Source organism: Acartia tonsa, chromosome 9 (genome assembly GCF_053477335.1).
Source record: "Acartia tonsa isolate MP-2025a chromosome 9, ASM5347733v1, whole genome shotgun sequence".
Taxonomy (NCBI): domain Eukaryota; kingdom Metazoa; phylum Arthropoda; class Copepoda; order Calanoida; family Acartiidae; genus Acartia; species Acartia tonsa.
In genome coordinates this window covers 44,629,930-44,651,050 of record NC_137268.1, presented here as the reverse complement: position 1 = coordinate 44,651,050, position 21,121 = coordinate 44,629,930, and the positions used below count along the sequence as shown (strand labels likewise).

At 29.4% G+C, this 21,121-nt stretch overlaps 2 protein-coding genes across 2 annotated transcripts in view; both read left to right on the top strand.

Annotated features, from left to right (window-relative positions):
• The window catches only part of LOC145327569 (uncharacterized), a 37,305-nt gene extending 27,166 nt beyond the window's left edge, over positions 1 to 10,139 (top strand). Inside the window, exons 24-30 of the mRNA XM_080171109.1 lie at positions 656 to 727; positions 2,587 to 2,667; positions 3,748 to 3,878; positions 4,913 to 4,989; positions 5,684 to 5,762; positions 7,791 to 7,898; positions 8,469 to 10,139. Of these exons, the coding sequence (XP_080027235.1) occupies positions 656 to 727; positions 2,587 to 2,667; positions 3,748 to 3,878; positions 4,913 to 4,989; positions 5,684 to 5,762; positions 7,791 to 7,898; positions 8,469 to 8,490 (570 nt within the window). The 3' untranslated portion in view covers positions 8,491 to 10,139. The remainder of the gene's footprint in view (positions 1 to 655; positions 728 to 2,586; positions 2,668 to 3,747; positions 3,879 to 4,912; positions 4,990 to 5,683; positions 5,763 to 7,790; positions 7,899 to 8,468) is intronic.
• A 5,107-nt stretch (positions 10,140 to 15,246) lies between these two features.
• On the top strand, positions 15,247 to 20,267 carry LOC145327895 (uncharacterized). Its single transcript, XM_080171425.1, has 7 exons — positions 15,247 to 15,315; positions 16,865 to 16,937; positions 18,210 to 18,247; positions 18,693 to 18,782; positions 19,056 to 19,128; positions 19,524 to 19,617; positions 20,039 to 20,267. Exons 1-7 carry the CDS (start codon positions 15,251 to 15,253, stop codon positions 20,080 to 20,082), a joined length of 477 nt encoding a protein of 158 aa, XP_080027551.1. The 5' UTR covers positions 15,247 to 15,250; the 3' UTR covers positions 20,083 to 20,267.
• Positions 20,268 to 21,121: the final 854 nt, after the last annotated feature.

Sequence of the window (21,121 nt, the reverse complement as noted above, 5' to 3'; positions counted from 1 at the left end):
AATCCCGTAAAGGTGTGTGTTATAAGGCCTAAAAATAGTAGTAGAACGATAAGGTGCTCTATATATTTGTATTCCCTATTGAATAGAACAATAGGGAAATTTTTTTTTTTTTTGATAACCGTACCTGGAATATCTTAAAAAAATAAGAAATTTCTATCAAACGCTTTGTTTGGCTCAAACTGACAAAAATTAAAAAAAAATATAATTATAATAATAATGTTTTCTATAGGGACAAGGTAAAGGTTAAGAACAATCTATACCATTAAACCTTACCTTGTACCTATAGAAAACATTATTATTATAATTATATTTCTTTTTTAATTTTTGTCAGTTTGAGCCAAACAAAGCGTTTGATAGAAATTTCGTATTTTTTAAAGATATTCCAGGTACGGTTATCAAAAAAAAAAAAAAAAAAAAAATTTCCCTATTGTTCTATTCAATAGGGAATACAAATATATAGAGCACCTTATCGTTCTACTACTATTTTTAGGCCTTATAACACACACCTTTACGGGATTTACTAGAAAATGACCGCCCTCTTAATGCTAGATAGATAAACTTTATATATTTTAAATCTGACAAACCAAACCTTATCTTGAAGAGACAATGAGATACCTACCTAGCTAATATTCTAGCTATTATACACTTATTTTAGTTGGAGATGAAGCCCGAAGACGAACAACTCTTACTTAAACTGAAGAACTCGAACCTGCCACCACATCTAATGGTAAGTTTGTTAGTTTTATGTGTTAATTTAGATGTTTAATCGCCTCAATAAAAAGGGTTGGTTTCTTAACACAAGATACTAAGTTATTGTTACCCAATTTAAAAATAAAATTACACTACAAAAATTGTGTTACTTTCATGGTTATTACTTAATAATGAGCATACTTAAACTTCGAATTTATGGCATATTTTTTAAGTTTTAAAGAATAAAATTCAGATTTTCATTGGAAGAAAAATAGAAAATTTTAGTTTAAGTGATAGTCATTATGAGTAATTAGAAATTTAATTAAGTTTAGACATTCATAGACAAGGCACGCAGCCGTCAAGTAATATTGCTGCTGTTCTGTGAATCATATTGACGCCATTTGAAAAAAAAATTTATAATGTGTTAGCTACGGCTGCTGAATTCTCATTTACTGCGTAAAAAATTGGGTTGGGATAATTTTTTCTAGGGGAGATTTATATGGGGATGCAATGGTGGTTGTAGGGCACATGGCAGATTTACCACTAGCAAAAATACAGTGGTAATACTGTTATAAACACAGTGATGTGATGTCATAAACACAGTTTTACTGTGAAATTCACACCTGCATTTTTAGGGGGTATGACAAAAATACAGTTATTGCACTGTCATATTCACAGTTTTGCTGTCAATTATACACTTACATATTGACAAAAATACATCCATTTAATTTATGATATGTCAATTATACACCTACTTATTGACAAAAATATATCTATTAAATTTATACTTATTTATCCATTATATTTAATACACAATATAATTCAGTTACGAGGTTGAAATCATGTTTATAAAAGCAGAAATATAATCTATTATGGTTTTCTCAACAGTTTAAAACCTTGACTGGACCTATGAGAACCTATTTTGTAAAGGAGAATTATTTCGGTCCAGTGGTTAGCGAGATTCTTCGCTTCTTACACAAAAAACTTTACTTCTTTAAATAAAAGGATTAAAAAAAAAACGGCTGTATTCTATTCCCTCTCCGCAGATCATTGATATGATAAGACAAGCGGCTTCGGCAATCCAGTTTTTTTTTGTTTCAGGGAATTCTAATTTAATCCACATTAACCTATTTTTTATATTTTAATGAATTCTCATTTAAAATAATTACTTTTATAGTTTCTTTTTTTTAAAATGATTTTGTTTATTTCAAAAAATAAATTCAATTTAAATGAATGAAACTTTATTTTCATTTGACAGTTTTGTATTAATACAATATATTTAAACTTTATAGAAAACAATCCCTTTAAAAAAAATAACAAGATGTCTTTCTGTTTGTACCAAAGGATCTCGCTAACCGCTGAACTGATATGGTTCTCCTATACAGGGTAGCTTCTCATAGGTCCTTAGAAGTTATATAACTATTTTCGGGAAGGCTACCTCTACCTCCCAAGAATAATCGCCTCCTATGAAATCTCCCCTCCCCTTTGGGGCCTATAGGGGTGTAGTTGCTAGTTTTTAATACAGGAATAGGCAAATGAGATATAGATTAACTCTACCATATAATATTTACTTTATTAAGATGGCAGGACATTGTAATTTTTGTGATGAGTAATTAAATTTCCATTGCTTTAAAAAAAATCTTGAAATATTGGAGTCGGATTTTGTAATTGAAATTAATGGAGGTTTAGTTTTCGTTTGTATATCTTTAAGCCAGGTTAGGTTAGATAAGTATTTTATTGAAAATGTGTAGCTCCAAAAGGGTTAGACATTGGGAAAAAAAAACTACAACCCCACCCACCACATTTTCATTTTTTCTTCTAAAACTGAGTAGGGCTGAGTTTCAGTGTTCCACAAGCTTTTTGATTGAAAGCACCTATTAATTTAATGCTTTTCAGGAGCGCTTGGAAAAGCGTCTGAGCACCAAGGGTCAGATGCAGGCCAACAGAGCAGCAATGGCCAGAGTTAGGAGAATTCAGGTAAATAATCTTACCGTAGCCCCGCGAGATTCGAAATATGCCAATAACGGATAGACATAGACATTAGACAATATGAAGTATAGAATTGCTTTGCCACAAAAATTTCTAATTATTATTCAGCTTATTTATTAATTTTAGATTTCATTTTAATTTTATAATTTCCCAAGCTATTATTTAAAAATTCGTTTATGTTTCTTCTCAAATATTATTTTTAACCTTATTTTTATTAGAATATTAATTTCAGTTTTTGAAAAAATCAAATATTCAAAGTCACGATATTAAAGTAAGTTGCCCCTAATTGGATTCATATTCATTACATTGAAACCGGTTATAAGCCATAATGTATCTTCTAATCTTATAGACATTTGTATAACAAATTTTTCATAAAACTTTTCCATGTTCTTTTTAATGATTCTTAAAAAGTAATTAATTTCTTTAGCAAACAGTTACACACTCATACACATACATACACACACACACACACACACAGCAAACAGTTACACAAATGAATGAATCATTATATTATTTAGATACTTTTCTTGTTAAAATTATAGGATCATCCAGGTTTTGTATTCAGATACCCCTCCCCCCCCCCCCAAAAAAAAATGTATTGCTAATTGAAAATAAATTCCATTAGTTGAATAAAGTCTTTGCGTCTTAATCTTTAGTATTAATTTAGTCTTGATCTTAATTATTTTGCAATATAGGTAATTTAGTCAAAATTTAAAATATGCGGTCACCTATAAACCAAAATTAAAATGTAAAAGCAAATATACTTTCGCTTAAAACAAAATATACAGTTTACAGAAAAAGATTAAATATTAAATTCTACCAAAATCTTGATATATTGTTATCCAACTTAGTAATAATTAAAATTCTTAATATACATTACATAAAATTATAAAGAAAATTCATTAGGTATGATATTTTTGCTTTAATTTAGAAGAGAAAATATATTTAATTGATATTTTAAATCGAAATAGATATTGTAAAAACGGAGAGAAGCTTTATTATTGCTGCTCTACTTAAGGACGTAGATGTCCTTTCTTTCTTTTAATCTTTCATATGATCGATGTTAAGGAAATCCAACGTGAACTGGGCGTAGTGGAAGTAGAGTGTGCTGACATAGAGAAGGAAGGAGTTGAATTGGAGAAGCTTCTAGCCGAGGCAGACGAACAGCAACACTCTAAATTAATGGCAGAGTGGTATAGGTGAGATATTAGGATTGATTTCAAGATAGATTGATAAATTAATAGTTTATTTGATTGATAGATTGATAGAAATATTTATAGATAGACTGCTATTTAGATTGATTTTGTACATTAAATTGATATGGAATATTACACGGCACTTTGTTGAAAAGAGATTATCCAAAAAAAAAACAGCTCAATAGTAGGAATATATTTTGATTAGTCACATCTAATCCTTGTCAACCTTCTATAGTTCTTTCTTGTACAAAAGATTAATTGATAGATACATTGATTGATTGTAAGCTAAATTGCTACATAAATTGATATATTGATTGATAGAATGACTTTTAGGATAAATTGATTGATAGATTGATTGATATATTGATTGACATATAGATTACTAGATTGATAGATAAATGGAAAGATTGATTGATAGATTGATTGATAGATGGATTAATAGATTGATTTATAGATTAATTCATAGATTGATGGAATGATTGATTGATAGATTGATGGAACTATTGGTTGATGAATTGATTGATAGAATTATCGATAGATTGATCGATATATTGGTTGATAGATTGATTGATAGATTGATTGATAGATTGATTGATAGATTGATTGATAGTTTGATTGATAGATTGATTGATTGATATATTGATTGATTGATTGATTGATAGATTGATTAATATATATTGATTGATTGATTGATTGATTGATAGATTGATTGATAAATTAATTAATAGATTGATTGATTGATAGATGATTTGATAGATTGATTAATAGATTGATTGATAGATTGATTATTCGATTAATATAAAGATTGATTGATAGATTAATAGAAAGATTGATTAATAGATTAATAGAAAGATTGATTGACTGATTGATAGATTGATTGATAGACTGATTGATTGATTGGTAGATTGATGTACATATTAATGAGATTGATTGATAGATTGAATGGTTTAGTAATTGATTGAAAGAGAGAGACTGATAAAGAGGTTTAAAAATGAATAGATTAATTGAAGATTGATGATTTTGTTTTTAAAATTTAGATTATTGGGTGAGAAGAACGAGTTAGTGAGACGCGAACAAGAACTTATGGTTGAGAGTAAACAGTTAGAACTTCTAGGTAAACATTCTTAAAAAGTTTTTATAGCATTGTATCATAGACAGCTTGCCGCGGATAGTAAAATGAAGAAAAAAATTAAAACCTCTAGGGGCTCACAAAACTGACTTTTATTATTTTTATTTTAATATTTGTGGAAAATTGTCTGTAAAAAGATACAATACTTAATTTTTCAGTATGGCTGAGAACCGGTTCTAATCTAGCGGATATTAATCGGTTTCGAAGCCATACTGAAAAAAGCTTTACAATAATTGCTGATTTGATACTATTTCCTTTTAGGATTAAAATTTAAACTAAATGAAAATTATCGATCGAATATGCGATCGAAAGTAGTTGACATATTATAAATTTCGTTCAAAATTTTAACTTCTACTTTCTAGAGAGGGATTTTACACCTCCCAGGAAATTATCTAAAACCTTGGTAAAGAGCAGGCGTAGAGCAAAATCCAATCGGTAAGATCCCTTGTTTTAGACAAACCTACAAACGTACAATATCCTACTATTTATTTACGATTGTTCTATGGGATCTAAAGCAAATTGGTCGACAATATAAACCTATAGAGAATCCTGGCGAATTCCCTTAAAGTACTTAGTCGAGCATAGAAACCTACTCTTCCCCCCTTATTTTGAATTAAATTGTAGTCAAAGTAGATGTTCCTTAAAAGCATCAGAAGCGTCAAAACAAAAATTGTTTTAGATCTAGCTGACAAAGAGGAAGTCGAACTCGTGACTGAAGACGAAGTTGGGGCAACACAGATCCTGGATAGGCTAGCCAGGTAAGTCACAACAAGTTTTCAGATAATCAAAATATACCTAATTATTTAATTAGCTTCAATTATAATCACAAATGTTTAAACTCTTTTTTTTTTTATCAACCAACAAAGCAGGTTAACGGCTGATTAGGGGTATTGGCAGCTGCCTGCGCATTGTTAGAAAAGAGCTGCTTTCATTCGGATTGCAAGATTGTCACAAAAAAGTGCAACTGACTAAAGGATTGGATTTTCTAGAGTTTTTTATTGCAAATTGCTCAATATTGTTCAGTACTGGCGAATTTAGTTTTTATAGTCTTGCATTGTCTTACTTAATTGGTAAGTCCAATAAAAAATACTTCTTTGCTTTTTTTGTTACTTGTCATTATAAGAACAAATTGTATGGTTTTTGCCAGGGAGTAAGGTAGGGGACAATAAGCAATTAATTCAATTTAAGAGTTTTCGCTGAAAGACCATGAAATCCAGATTTATCCAGAAAATTTTAAGGAAATTTTAAAGGGTGTGTTAATAAAATTTATAAAACTATAAAATAAGAAAAAAGTTCCAAGAAAAAAAGCATTCATCTAAAAATTAGGGTTCTTACATTGTTTATTACATAAATACTATTACAATAAACTTTTTATTTAAGAAATAATATTTTATAGAGAAAAAAAATTGTTAAAATCAGCCATCTCATAACAAATTAAGTTAATTGATACTCGTCTGCTATATTCAAAACTAACTATGTGAGTTAGCGGCATTTGATGCGCTAGTACCCAAAGTCAGTCAGAACCTGCTTAATTCTTACACATTCCCTTTAAGCCAGTACCCAAAGTCTGAGACTCCTAAAATTGAATATTCGATCCATTGTCCCCTCCCTTACTTCCTTGGTTTTGCGTTTAATATTTCGTATGAAAAGATGCATTAATTACAATTTAATCAAGAACCAAATTGTTTAATAAGTTTTAATAATTTCATTTTAGGTGTTATCAGTCGCCCATATTTACTGTTATATTAATAATTATGTTTATTTGTGTTAATATCACCAGTTTTTATAAAATGTTTACTTTATTTAATTAACTGTTATTCATTATTATGTGTTGTTAAATTGTTGTCATTTGAAGATATTTATTGTGATTTTATTTTGATGAAAATAAGGTAATGAAAAATGGTTCCACTTTTGAGCTTTTAGATATTCTTAGAAAAATACCTAGTAAAACAGACAAAAAAAAAGAAACTTTCACCTCCCTTTATTTCAATAAATTTCCGACCATTGGATTTTTAATTTCTATAACATTGTTTTTGTATGCTATTTCAATTGTTTTTTTTACATCTAGTGTTTTTAAGCACAACGGATAAATTGATATAATTTACCTTTTAAGTTACTGTCCATTTTCTTATCCCTTTTTTCATTTTATACATCCCACCCCTCTCTAAAGAAAAGTAAAACATGAAAAAAGTGGGATCATTTTCCATTACCAAAATCGAAGCAAGGGGTTCCTTGAGTACCATAAACTCATGGTAATACATTACATGAAAACTAAATGATTAAAATTAAGATATTAAAGAGGTAAAAAAGGTATTTTTAAACATTCAAAGAGTGTTCCATATAGTTTAGGTTCCCCTTGGTGTTTCACATGGAATTTTTAAACCTGAATGTTTTCTATTTATCTATCTAACTTTAACTTTCAATCCTATTAATTTCTATCTAATTATTTATCCTCTATCTATCTAATCATCAATCTTATTAGATGTTTCCTGTCTATCTTCCTTCTCTCCTGAATGAAACTGACTTTCTGTTTGAATATCTAGATTGGATTAAAACAATAGAGGGGGGAAGGGGTTTAATAATTGCATGTCCTCTACCCAAAGGACCCTGTGCTAACTTTCTATTTGGTCTTTGAAAATCAACCAATGACGTCGGGAATATTAACCTAGCCAAGTCGCTACAAAAGAGTAGAAAACAATTTGCTAGCCTACTATAAAGGTCCTCAACAGGGGGATCCAGGTAGATGTCTGGTTATACATCTATATTTATATATTTATTGTATTTAGGATAGCGGAGCAACGTGAACAGTTGGAGGAGATGTTAGCCAGGGATAGGGAGAGATATAAACAAGAGGATCTGCAAATTAAACTTAAAATGCAGGAACAAGGGATTAGGTAAGGTTTAAAGTTGATTTCCATCGAAGTACACAGCAAACACTGAACCCTTCCCTCCACCCTTATTTCTGAAAGGAGGAGGGGAGGGGTAGAGGTAGATTTTTACAGCTGCTGGCGGTGAGTATTATCCCTGCGGTGACCTAACCCTGTAAGGCTGCCCTATACGCCCTATTTTCAATAATGCATTACCTTTCATAATGAAATAACAAAGGGTGTGGGGGGTGTTGCGCTCCACTAGTCACTTTGAGGCAAACCGCTGGTTCAAAAGATAAATAATAACCTAGTATTAAATAAGCACAGTAATAGTAACTTTGGCCAGACCTTTGTCTTTAGGTCCTAATTCGCCTGTTTATGGACTAAGGCAAACCATCTTCTCTTACAATAAACGTTCCTGATATTTTTAAAGCCGTGTTTTCTAATACGTTTTTGGCCAAGATTCGAAAAAATTACTTTCCCTATAACGTGAAGTCCCAAGTATATTTAACTCTGGGAATATAATTGGGATGTAGATCATATCCCTCTCTAATATTAAAGAATATCTTGTTTTAAATTAATTTTTATATTTTTCAGTGAATACAGTCGAGACAAGTAGCTGCTTCAAAATTAGAAAATTATTAGAAAAATATTCAAAACTGCTTACAATTACACATTAAACAATAATTAAAATATTATTTATGATTTTATGTTAAAACTAGAAAAAAAAATTTGGGAGGGAAATAGCATCTGAAGAAAGTCAATTTGTCCTTTACATTTTTGGTACTAAGACCAAAAGTCTTTACAATTTTTATTGACAAAAAAAAAGACGGGGTAAAATAGTTTGTTTCGGTGCAAAACCCTTCCCATACAACTTAGAAAATGCTTTTTTGCTTTCTGATTTTGTCATTAAGATTAATATTTGATTTTTGTAGAATTTTATTTATTTTTATACTTAAAATATTTAATATGTTATGAATCTGATTTTGAAACTTATGAGAATTGTTAATTTGAATCTTAACTCACATAGTGCTTAATCTTTATATTATATCTTTATGTTGTAGATTAAAATACTTATTTGCATAATTTAGTAAATTAATTGGATTGTTAAAAAGGGCAAATTCATAAAAACAAAATATTTTATATGTGAAATCAGTTATGAACAAAAAAAATAAAATAGTAGGTAGCCGAGGTACGTTGTTTTAAAATTTAAAAAAAATGCAAAAAATATGTGATTAGAAAGTTACCACTACTGGAAAAATACGAAAGCTAAAATTTGTTTTCTTAATAGCAAACTAGTTTTAAAAATTTCTTATTAGTTAATTTCAATTATTTTTTAATGATCTTATAAAATATAAAAATAACATTTTCGTTGATTTATAGAAAATATCCGATCATTGACGCAGGATTTTATTTTTGTTAATCAAATATTCTTATAACTCAATCAATTAAGAATTTAGACCGTCATACCTTTTTATTAGTTTTTTTTCTGAAGAAATACCTAAGAAAATAAAATGATTAATCTTTGAAGGGCCAATTTTATAAATAAACTATTATGTAACTTTTTAACAGCGACTCTATTCTATTTAAACTGTCTGCAGCCTTTTTATAAACTTTTAATGCTTATTTCCAAATGTTTATTTTTAAAAAAAATCCTTATTATAAAATTGTTTAAAATAAATTAATTTTATTAACAAAAAAATTATGAATGATCCTTTATGAAGCTTAATTTAATAATTACTTAACCTAAATAATTAATTTAAGATAATTTTCTGATTCTATTTTAATTCAATGAGATTTTTTTCTTGCCATAATGAAATACCCCTCGATATTTTAATAAATTATATGTAGATTAAAAAGCCTCAATTTTAACATAGTTTTGCTGCCTAGAATTCGGAGCACAAAATTTTAATTGTTTATTATATTTTATACTCCTTTATTATTATGCTTAGTAGTTATGAAAATTAGCTGTAGTTTGCTTTGCGGATTTTTCATGATTATTTTATTATTCTATCTGTGCTAAAAATGTTCCATTATATGAAACTTTTGGTACATGTGTAATTAAACTTATATATGACGTTGATATAGAAAATTGTTTCATATAATTGAAAATCTTTAACCGTTAACAATTTTGTACAGCTAAAAATTGAAGTCTGCCTAACTCTAACCAAAAATATTGTAATTAAAATCATTTTTGTTTTCATGTAATGTATTATATCTATAAATAATTATAATAACCTTAGGAATAAATATACATTATAATTTTAATTCATTTTGTTTCTTTCACATAGTGCAGCTATTTTATAGTTATGGTAGGTCCGTCCGTCCGTCATTCAAATATTTTTTCGAATACTAATTGATTAAAGTAAACAATAGAGGGAAAAGGGGTTAAATAGCTGTATGTCCCCAACCAGCGGACCATGTGCCGACTTTCAATCGTGTCTTTGAATATCGGCCATTAGCGTCGGAAATATTAACAAAGACAAGTCGCTACAAAAGAGCAGAAAGCAATTTGCCAGCAGATGAAAAAGGTCCCCAACATAGTGTCGGCCTTTAACGGTTAACTTTTTTCATGGAACGGTTAGTTCTTTTCTTTAATTTAGACGTGTTGGAATTGTCCTATCGATTTCAAACTTTGCATTGTGATTCATGTAGTATTTAGGTAGATTTTAAAGCGTAGTAAGTCTATAGTAAAATGTCCGTACGTCCATTTTGGACATGTTGAATTTTAACATCAAAGTTTTATGTGATTACTTATCTGATTTTGGGAATACTGATTCTTTAGAAACAAAGTACAATATTATTAGTGAAGCATTTTCATGATTAAGTCCTAAAAATATAAGTAGGTCCTTAATATTATTCTGTATTTCATCTTTGTTTCGATTTTTTATATATTTATATTCTGATTATTTAGTTCTGACACTCTTAAAGTGTTAATATCCGTTTGTCCTACCGTTTCAGAGCTTCGCTCTTATAGATGTTGTCATCCTTGTTTTATAAGATTTAGTGTATTATTGTCTACTGTTTTTAAACTTATAAACGCAATTCTAATTATGTAAAAGAAAATAAACCATTATGTAGAATGAAATATTTAGACATTGTTAGGTTTAACCAAATGGGAGAAAGTGTGCTTGAGTCTTTGAAGAAGTAAAGATTTTTGTACTTCCATGCAAAAATTCTAAACAATTTGACTTTTAGTGAAGCTTCTTGAGAATATGCTTTGAGATAAATATAATTATATTATCGTCATTAATTTCATCAATAATTTCTATGATAGTACGTAATCATTTAGTGTTTTTTTTAATAGCATTTAAATTCTGTTTATAGGATGCATTTGCCAAATAAAAATAAACATTTTTGACATTTATTACATATTAATTCGGAATAAACATTCTGCAAATAAATTTTACTAATTTTCAATAAAACTTTTCAATGTAATCTTATATGAATTTACTTTGTTTATTGACAAGCGCCAGCGACTCTAGCTTCTGTATTCGAAGAGGGAGGGAAGGGCAGGAAAATAGCCTAAAACCACCCAAAGACTCTAATATAAAAATAGAATAGCTTACACCACCCGGAGACTTTAGTGAAGATTCAAAAATTGGTACAGTAGTTGTTAAAATCTTAGGCTGCATACATAATAACCTTACTGTTTTATATAGTAGAATTAGGGGCACGGCCTCGCATCAACGAACACTTCACAAGAGAGGGGTAGAGAAAATAGAATACATTTATTTTTGTATTCAAAAAAATGTGGGGAGGCCCGGAGGGGTATAATCGAGGCTATCTTGGATGGGTGGTATACTCCCCCACTAAATAACCTAAAAAAATGACATAAAAACTTGGACCAGCCGTTTTTGAGATCATACTGGACATATAGAAAGATACCGGATTGCATAAAGGTTGCCCAAAAAACCCAAAAGGTTTTGAGTTTTAAGTTAACAAGGATGACAACATCCATAAAAGCGAAGCTCTGAAACGATATGACAGACGAACATTAACTATTGTTGAGTGTCAGAACTGAATATACAAAATATGAAAATATAAGGTTTGACAAAATTATACGTAAATTTGTTGCAAAACTTATTAAATGCAGAATTCTGTTTAAGGACATACTGACATTTTAATACTTGATTATAGAGATGCCTCGCTCATAATATTGTACCTTATTGTAATAGGAATCAGTAATAAAAAAATCAGACCAATCGGATGATTTTATCACATAAAAAATTGTTATTAAAAAAGTAAAAAAAATCAACATGTATAAAATGGACGTACGGACATTCTGGTAACGATTATAGAGTTGCTACGCTTTCTAAATCGTACCTAACTACTACAGGAATCACCATGCAAAATTTGAAATCGATAGGACAATTCTAACATGCCTAAATTAACGAATAAAAGCTAACTATCTCGGACGGACGGACGTACGGACGGACCGACCCTAATTATAGAAAAGCTTCGCTTTTAAAAACAGTAGTAGAACGATAAAAATTTATGTTAACTTAAAAAATTGTCTATACTTCTTTTCAATAAGAAATACACATATTTGGTAAATATTATCGTTCTACTACAAGTTTTAAGCCTTAAAACTCACACCTTTAAGATTTTTTTAGCGCAACCTACTCTTCCCTTATATAATTTAAAAGTTGAACCAGTAATATTTTAGAAAACCTATCCCTATTATAAAAAGTACATCAATCTAAAAAGTAATTGTTACGGCAGATAAATACAGGGGCAGTTAGGTCTAATTGTAGCGAAGCTTTTCATCAAAACAAAATAGAAAAAACATGCTTAATGTCCATAGTGTTTTAGTTGATAATATTTAGGGGCTATTTATTTGAGGGAAGAAAAACCATATGTCCAAATACTTTATTTTATAATTGAAGTAGCCTAAAACCATCCAAGGTTCTATATGACGCTTTCCTTAACAATAAGAATTCAAACAGTATTGGTTTGTGAGTTCTATACGAACAAATGAAAAAAAGAACTTACCAATTTTAGAATAAGATATGTAGGAAATCTACTTAACAAATAATATAAAGTGCATGTGTTTATGAACCAAAACAAAAAACGCGTACAACAAAAGTGTGACCGACAACGCATAATTACCAAAGGTCTGTAGAGCAGCGTCGCTGAAAATGAAATAAATTCATGGCAAACATAAATTATTTTTACCCTTGATTCCTAATCCATGCGTGACAATTTTAAGTATTTTCACAATCAAGCTGATTTATGAAATCATAATTTGTAGATGTCTTATTCTGCTCTGAGCTGGATCTTTAAATCACTTTAGTGGTGAGCCAGATCGGGGTGCGCCGAATTTCAGCCAATCACAGCGCGGCATTTCAGTAAATGCTGTGCTCTCATTGGTGGAAAGTTGGCTCACCCCGATCTGGCTCACCACTAAAATGATTTAAAGATCCAGCTCTGGCAACCTTGATCAGATGATCTCTCCCTCCACAAAAGTTTAGGGGGGGGGGGGTAATTATTAACCCCCCATGCTAATTTTACACCATAAGTAAAATGTTACTTGAAAATTAAGCTGAGCTGGATCTTTAAATCATTTCAATGTTGCGCCAAATCGGGGTGAGCCAACTTTCCACCAATGAGAGCACAGCATTTTACGAAATGCCGCGCTGTGATTGGCTGAAATTCGGCGCACCCCGATTTAGCGCACCATTGAAATGATTTAAAGATCCAGCTCTGGATGAAACAACACTAAAATTACCAAATTTTAATTGTTTCACTTAATGTCTCATTAAGCAAATATGGTTACCTACCTACGCACTTTTCAAGTTTAATTTATTTTTGTCATAAAACTAACAAACATATAGCTACTATTTGGAAGTTATTATCCTTGCTTAGATTATTAATAGATTCATAATAACTAGGCATTTGGTAATTTTGCTAGCTGCCATCAACGCAAAAACTATCGTGAACACTTTCCATGAACATTGCGATAATTAAAAATAAGAAAACAAGGATGACAACATCCATAAAAGCGAAGCTCTGAAACGATAGGACACACAGACATTAACACTTGTATAGTGTTAGAACTGAATAATCAGAATATAAATGAATAAGAGTCAAAGCAAAATTGTGAGTAAATTTGTTGAAAACTTCTTGATACAGGATAATGTTTATGGACATACTTACATTTTTAGGACTTGATTATAGAGTTGCTTTGCTTATAATATTGTACTTTGTTGTCCCATGAATCAGTATACCAAAAATCAGAACATTCGGATAATTAGATCACATAAAAAATTTTTGTTAAAAAAAGTGAAAAATCAACATGTTTAAAATGGACGTACGGACATTCTGGTAATGATTATAGAGTTGCTTCGCTTTCTAAATCATACCAAACTTCTACAGAAATCGCCATGCAAAGTTTGAAATCGATAGGACAATTCTAACATGCCTAAATTAACGTAAAAAGCTATCTGTCTCAGACGTACGGACCGACCCTAATTATAGAAAAGCTTCGCTTTTAAAAAATTGCTTTGAAACCGATAAATATCCGCAGGATTAGACCTGGTTCTCATAAAACATTCTCATTGTATTATAAACAATTTTTCACTAATATATTTAATGAATAATAATTATTCCAACTTTGATAGCCCAGGCCTTCGATCTCTCGGGTTTTAATCTTTTATTTTCTTTATTTTAATGTACGCGGAATCCTGACTATAATACGATGCGATAAATAACTATTTCTCATTTTCATTTACCCTTCACCACATTCCTGGTTGAAATATGACAGCGCATTGGCCCATGTAAAAATCATATTTATTTTTATCATGTAATTAGGATTTGTAGTTTTAGTGATTTAGTTTGTTTTCAATTCTTTACAGACTAACATTGCAAAAAAAACATTACACAAAAATATTTTTAAAAGTTAATAAATAAAACTATTGTACAATATTGAGAAAACTAGGATGACAACATCCATAAAAACGAAGCTTTGAGACGGTAAAACAACGAATATTAGATTGTAGATTGTCAGAACTAATTAAAACAACAAAATTTTAAATAAATTTGTTGCAATACTGCTTAAATGCAGGCTACTGTTTAAGGACATACAAACATTTTTATGACCTGATTAAAGAGATGCATCTCTAGTAACATTGTACCTTGTTGTAATAGGAATCAGTATTAATGAAAAGAGATAACTGTTTTGGAAGTAAGGATGAACCAACTATATTTTAGAAATGTTTAACTTTTAAATATAAGAAAAACTTATATTATTAATCTTATAGTACATTATATTTAGTAATGGTCATTTTTATTGATTTAGATCATGAAGTGTAAGTATTTCCTTGATTTAAATCTACCCCACATAGTTATTGACTGTATATTTATTTCTAGAAGAAAAAATGAAAATCTGTGCAATACTGCTTCTATTTGTGGGATGTGCTTTTGCTAATAATCCAGTAAAAAGGTTATTGTTATGTTTTCAATATGTCAAATCCTATAAAATTCCTTAGGAGTTACAGTTTCCTGAGCTTTATTAAAATGTAAAAGGACTATGTTAGAATCAGGGAGGGGACAATGGATCGAATATTCAATTTTTAGGAGTCTCAGACTTTGGGTACTGGCTTAGAGGGAATATGCAAAAACTTAGCAGGTTCTTACTGACTTTAAGTAATAGCACATCATTGCCACAAACTCGCTGAGTTAGTTTTGAATATAGCAGACAGAAAAATTTGTTATTAGATGGCTGGTTTTACCAATTTTTTCTTCTCCAAAAAAACTTTATTGTGATATTTGTGTTATAAACAATCTAAGAACCCTGAAATTTAATTCTTGTATTTGGTAGCATTTTAAAATTTATGAATATAGGATGAATGAGTTCCAGGGAGATTTTTCTAGTAATTAAGTATAGAATGGTTACATCAGTCTGATGTACTGGTAATCTAATTTTCAAATGAATGCTTTTTTTCTAAGAACTTTTTTCTTATTTCATGGTTTTATCCTTTACAATTTTCTTCGAATTTTCTGGATAAATCTAGATTTCATGGCCTTTCAGCAAAAACTCTTAAATATAATTGGTTGCCCATTGTTATTTATTCATGAGGGCAAAAAATATTCATCCCTAAACAAAAACTGGATAGGAATATCATTCTCATTTAAACAAAAACTCATTTTTATGCTAAAATGTGGTTTAATTTTGATTTTTAATTTTCATTTTTCTCCCTGAGGTAGTCATTTATTTCTCTTAGGTAATTATGCTTTCTTTTAGTAATTAATACAAATTCTAAAATCTTCAAAAAAAATTTAAAATCTTCAAAAAAAAAATCAAAAATCTCCTAAAAATATTTTCATATAAATATGACTGTATAGACATGGGAACTTCAGTCATGCAAGGCTTGTGGTGCAGAACTGAGATTCTGTTCACCGGTTGCCATCAAGGCTAAATAATTACTACCTCAGGGATATAAATGATACCTCAGGGAAATAAATGATACCTCCGGGAAAAAATGACTACCTCAGGGAGAAATAAAGAATAATTACATCCACTATTTAATGGGTCGTTTATGTGAGAATGCTTTTTTCTTAGAACTTTTTTCTTATTTCATAGTTTTATAAATTTGATTAACACATCCTTTACAATTTTCTTCAAATTTTCTGGATAAATCTAGATTTCGTGGCCTTTCAGCAAATACTCTTAAATTGAATTGATTGCCCATTGTCCCTTCTCTTACTCCATGGGAAATCCTAACTCTAAGGCTGCAAAAGAAATTTTTAGAGGAATGGGATGAATCTCAATAGGGTGGCAAATCAACCAAAAAACCTTTTTTTTAAATATTTTTTTTTTTGGGGGGGGGGGGTACAAATACATATGCAAAAATGTATCTAATTTGCAAAATTAACATGAAGGGTTTTAAACCTTTTATATAGCATCAACTTTTTAATGTTTATCTATAAAGTGTTATAAGTAAATCATCAAAAATATAAAATTAAGCTAACCCTCTTTTTAATTTTTCTAGGGGAATCTATAGACAACCTAAATTCTTTATGATTTCCACAAGCACAGTCACCTCATCAATTTCAACTACTACAGTAAGTCTTCAACTTCATAATAGTTTTTGTTAGCATTGATTATTGGCTGTGATTCAGCAAATAAATTCAATTTAAAAATTGCTGAAAATTTGGATATTAGAGTTTGCACCAATTAACGCGTAAAACTTGTTTTGTGCTGTAACTAAAGGGAAGTGAGTAACAAGAAGGGGGGAGGGGTAGACGATTAAGGAAAAATTTACACTTAGAATTGTTTATAAGAATAACTGTCCCTGTTCCCTGGTAAATTAATTAATTCTGCAGGCAAGAATAATATTGTTTACATTCACAGTGATCCTTCCTATTTGCATCTCAAGTTCATTTGTCAATTCTTAGCAAATTTTAGTTTAGTAGTACAACCAAGAAAAAAACTAAATATTTTGTAAATCATTTAGCAGCTCTAGGAAAGGAAAGAAGTAGTAAAACCACTAAAATGTACACTTTTTTATTTAGCTTTTCTCACATGTTTTTTTTAAATTTTCTAATATAATATGATTGTTTTCTGCTGGCATTAGAGTAATTTTAATTTTAAAATATTTCTATTAAATTGTTTAGTCAAAACATTGCTATTTTAGATAAGTATCATGCAAATACAATACATAAAGGTGTTGTACAGGTCTGCTAAATCTTAGTTTCCGATTTTGTACGTATCACCCTCATCCTATCTCAATGTTTACTACTAGCTAAAAAAGCTTCAAACTTAAAAAAAATTTAATGTATAATAAGTCGTCCTATTTCTTATTTTTAAATTAATGATGATGTATCTGAAAATTGCTTTTGCAATAGTTGGGATATCTGTCGTACAACTTCGGAAATTAGGGAACAAATGGAAAATCAATTTCCAGTTGATCGTTGTACATAATAATAACAAGGGAAAGAAATTAGACATAACTTTATTTCAAAATCAAAATAAAAGTTGGGCAATATTGGCAAACTGGCAATTGCTTTCCAATATCTTTCAACTGTTTTGTATCAGGTTGAAAAAGGACATTGAGTTGTTTATTAAACTAACCACCAAAGTTTTTAAACTAACGTTCTCTTATTCGTTGGCTTAACAACTTTGGGGAGTTTATTTGAATTTGAGTGTCCAAATGTTTCAACCTTTAATTGTAATCTACAATAGGGGTAATTTTATGTATCATTATTGTGGATGTATATCAATTTGTCTGCCATTATCTTATCCCTTTAGATCCCTGGTTTTGAATAGAAAAATAGTATTAGAGTTTATTATATTGTCTAATTTGAAGAATAAATCTGATTTATTTTTGTTTTTAGCAATGCTGGGTGTCAAGTAATACTTTGGCTGCTTGCGGGTGAGTTTTTAAAAGCAAAGATTTTCTTACATCAATAACCGTTAGCTCTATTCATTAATTTAGATTTCACTTGATAATTCCTATAACAGTTAGGTAGAGTTTAGAAAGCGGAGCAATACTATAATCTTAACCATAAAGTTCGTACATCCAATTAAAACATGCTGTTTTTTAACAACAATTTTATATGTCATATCCATCTGATTTTCAGAATACTGATTCTTAATAAAGAATAATGTTATAAGTAAGGCTTATTATTTATTTATTCATATCCTCATATAATGATAACATGATGTTGTCTGTGTGTAGCTTAATTAGCTTACCTCTGAATTTACAGTGAAGCTTTGCATAGGCCTAGGGAATATTTATAATTATTTTGGGGCAGGGTAACACTACCTTCCAGTAAAAATCACCCATAGAATATAATTATATTGATACATAAATTTAGGAAAAGAAAGAAGAGATTTAGTTTCATGAATTCTGATCCTCTGAACAATGATTTTGATCCTAACACTATAGTCAGACCAAAAAGTTTAAGGTAATTATGAGAATATGGAAATGCTTATACACCATCATGTGTACTTTGGTAACAGGATGTTTGTACTTCTATCTTCTTGCTTTTTGTAAAAGTGGATGTATATAGAATTTTGTTTATAGGTAAGTTCGATCATCCTGTAGGTGGGGAGGGATTGGGAAAAGGAGTGGAATGGGTAATTGTTATTTAAGTCCACTACGTTTTCTCTTTATTAGACAACATGAAAATCCAAGTAATAATATATCCAGTAATATCTGAAAGTTTCATATTAAACAGGGAAGGCTTAGATCTTGACTCCAGCTCAGAAGATGTTGATAACCTAGTCAAAGGAGAGAATAGAAAAGCTAAGGTAAAAATTTTAATCATTTAATCCTATGTCAACAGAATAACGATAAAGCAGTTTTTTCTCATTGAAAATCATTTAAAGCTTCATATCATCATAATAATGGAAAATGAAAATTTTTGATTGAGGTCTTTGTCATAAAAACTACTTCAAACTATAACAACTTAAAAAAATTGATGATAAACCCAATAAAAGTTATTTATTGTATTTTCATAATAAGGAATGAAGTAGAAATTACAAGTTTTGTCATGTAAACATTATATTGACAGATTAATTTGGAAATATTTTCCAGTATATGTAAAAATTTAGCAGTAAATTTTCTTACTGTAATTGCTATATTATCAATTTAATTACATTAAAACTTCTAGAAGGATTGACTAACATATTTCTGTATTGTTTAGTTTATGTTATACTGGACAACTTCTAACTCCATATCTTATGTTACAACATTCACAGCAACCTCCACTGTAGCTTCACTCTTGTGTACTCCTTCAGGTAGCATATCTATCATTCTATCTTAATGCTGAAATCAAATAGCCCCACTTTTTGGGGGGATTATGAACATATCTTGCATGTTCGAATTTTCCAAATTTATGTTCTTTATGAAGAATCTACTATCTATCTATCTATCTATCTATCTATCTATCTATCTATCTATCTATCTATCTATCTATCTATCTATCTATCTATCTATCTATCTATCTATTTATCTATCTATCTATCTATCTATCTATCTATTTATCTATCTATCTATCTATATATCTATATATCTATCTATCTATCTATCTATCTATCTATATATCTATCTATCTATCTATCTATCTATCTATCTATCTATCTATCTATCTATCTATCTATCTATCTATCTATCTATCTATCTATCTATCTATCTATCTATCTATCTATCTATATTTAGGTTTTACAATCAGTGCTTGCACGGGACAAGGAAAGAAAAAATAAAAATTTCAAATTATTTTTATTTCTACATTTTTAAATCTAGTTGATGTGATATAAGTTTGTACTGTACTCTAAATAATTGTGATATTTGTAATTTATTATTGAGATTGCTATATTAGTGCAATAAATGTAACTTATTTATTGTCCATTGATAAAATTTGCATATCTAAATAGATATTTTGTCTTCAGTTTTTTGTTCAAAAATAAAAAAAAATAAATAAGTTTAGAAACCGGCGGCACTTTACATAGCCAAAGAAGATAAAGTATAGAATAGAATTCAGGTAGAAGATTCTGCCTGGCTAGCCTGAAATAAAATTGGAACTTGTATTATTACTTGATTTTAGAAATTATCCAGATAAATGCGTTCTTTAATCGTTTACTAAAAGTCATAACGACTGGCATTCAACACTCTTTCTCCAATACACAATGGATTAAAACTATATTGTGTGCAAAACCATAATCAAAATTATATTAACATAAATTAAATGTAATAATTTTGGATATATTTTCTTTAAAAACATATCATTTCAGTGTTGTCCCAACTGGACAATTGTACAATTTAAGTTTGAGATGATATTTTTAATGCGCATGCATAACTTTTCTTAAATTTTCCAAGTGATATTTAAGGTTTTCAATTCTGAACTTTATCTTCTTTGACTTTAGCATAAATGTTAGCGTGCTTGATTTCAAGCTGGAATCACGCTATATTTTACATGAGATGTTGAAAATGGTACCTATTGGGAGGATGGATCTACCTTCGAGAGCCATATAGTACCTTCAAAGAAAAATTACATAACCCAACAAAAAAAAACTTTTAAACCAAATGGAGATATGTGAGGGAGGGATTATCCAAAACCCCTCTCTATCCATAAGTAGCAAGGTACAAAGAAATCTTGGATGGAAAAAGTGAGTTAGACAGCAAATAAAAAGGAAAAAGAAAGAATATACGATTATCAAACAATTGAAAATTTAAAAAAAATATCTTTATCTTTTCTATCGATGAACTAAGTAAATTATAGGCTGTATTCTCTTTTGTGAGGCA

What these genes read in the sequence shown, in the direction of transcription:
- LOC145327895 (XM_080171425.1), top strand. Translation starts at nt 15,251, where the DNA reads ATGAAAATCTGTGCAATACTGCTTCTATTTGTGGGATGTGCTTTTGCT. An exon ending in GCTAATAATCCAGTAAAAAG is followed by an intron (nt 15,316 to 16,864) that starts GTTATTGTTATG and finishes TAATTTTTCTAG; the next exon opens with GGGAATCTATAGACAACCTA. An exon ending in AATACTTTGGCTGCTTGCGG is followed by an intron (nt 18,248 to 18,692) that starts GTGAGTTTTTAA and finishes ACATAAATTTAG; the next exon opens with GAAAAGAAAGAAGAGATTTA.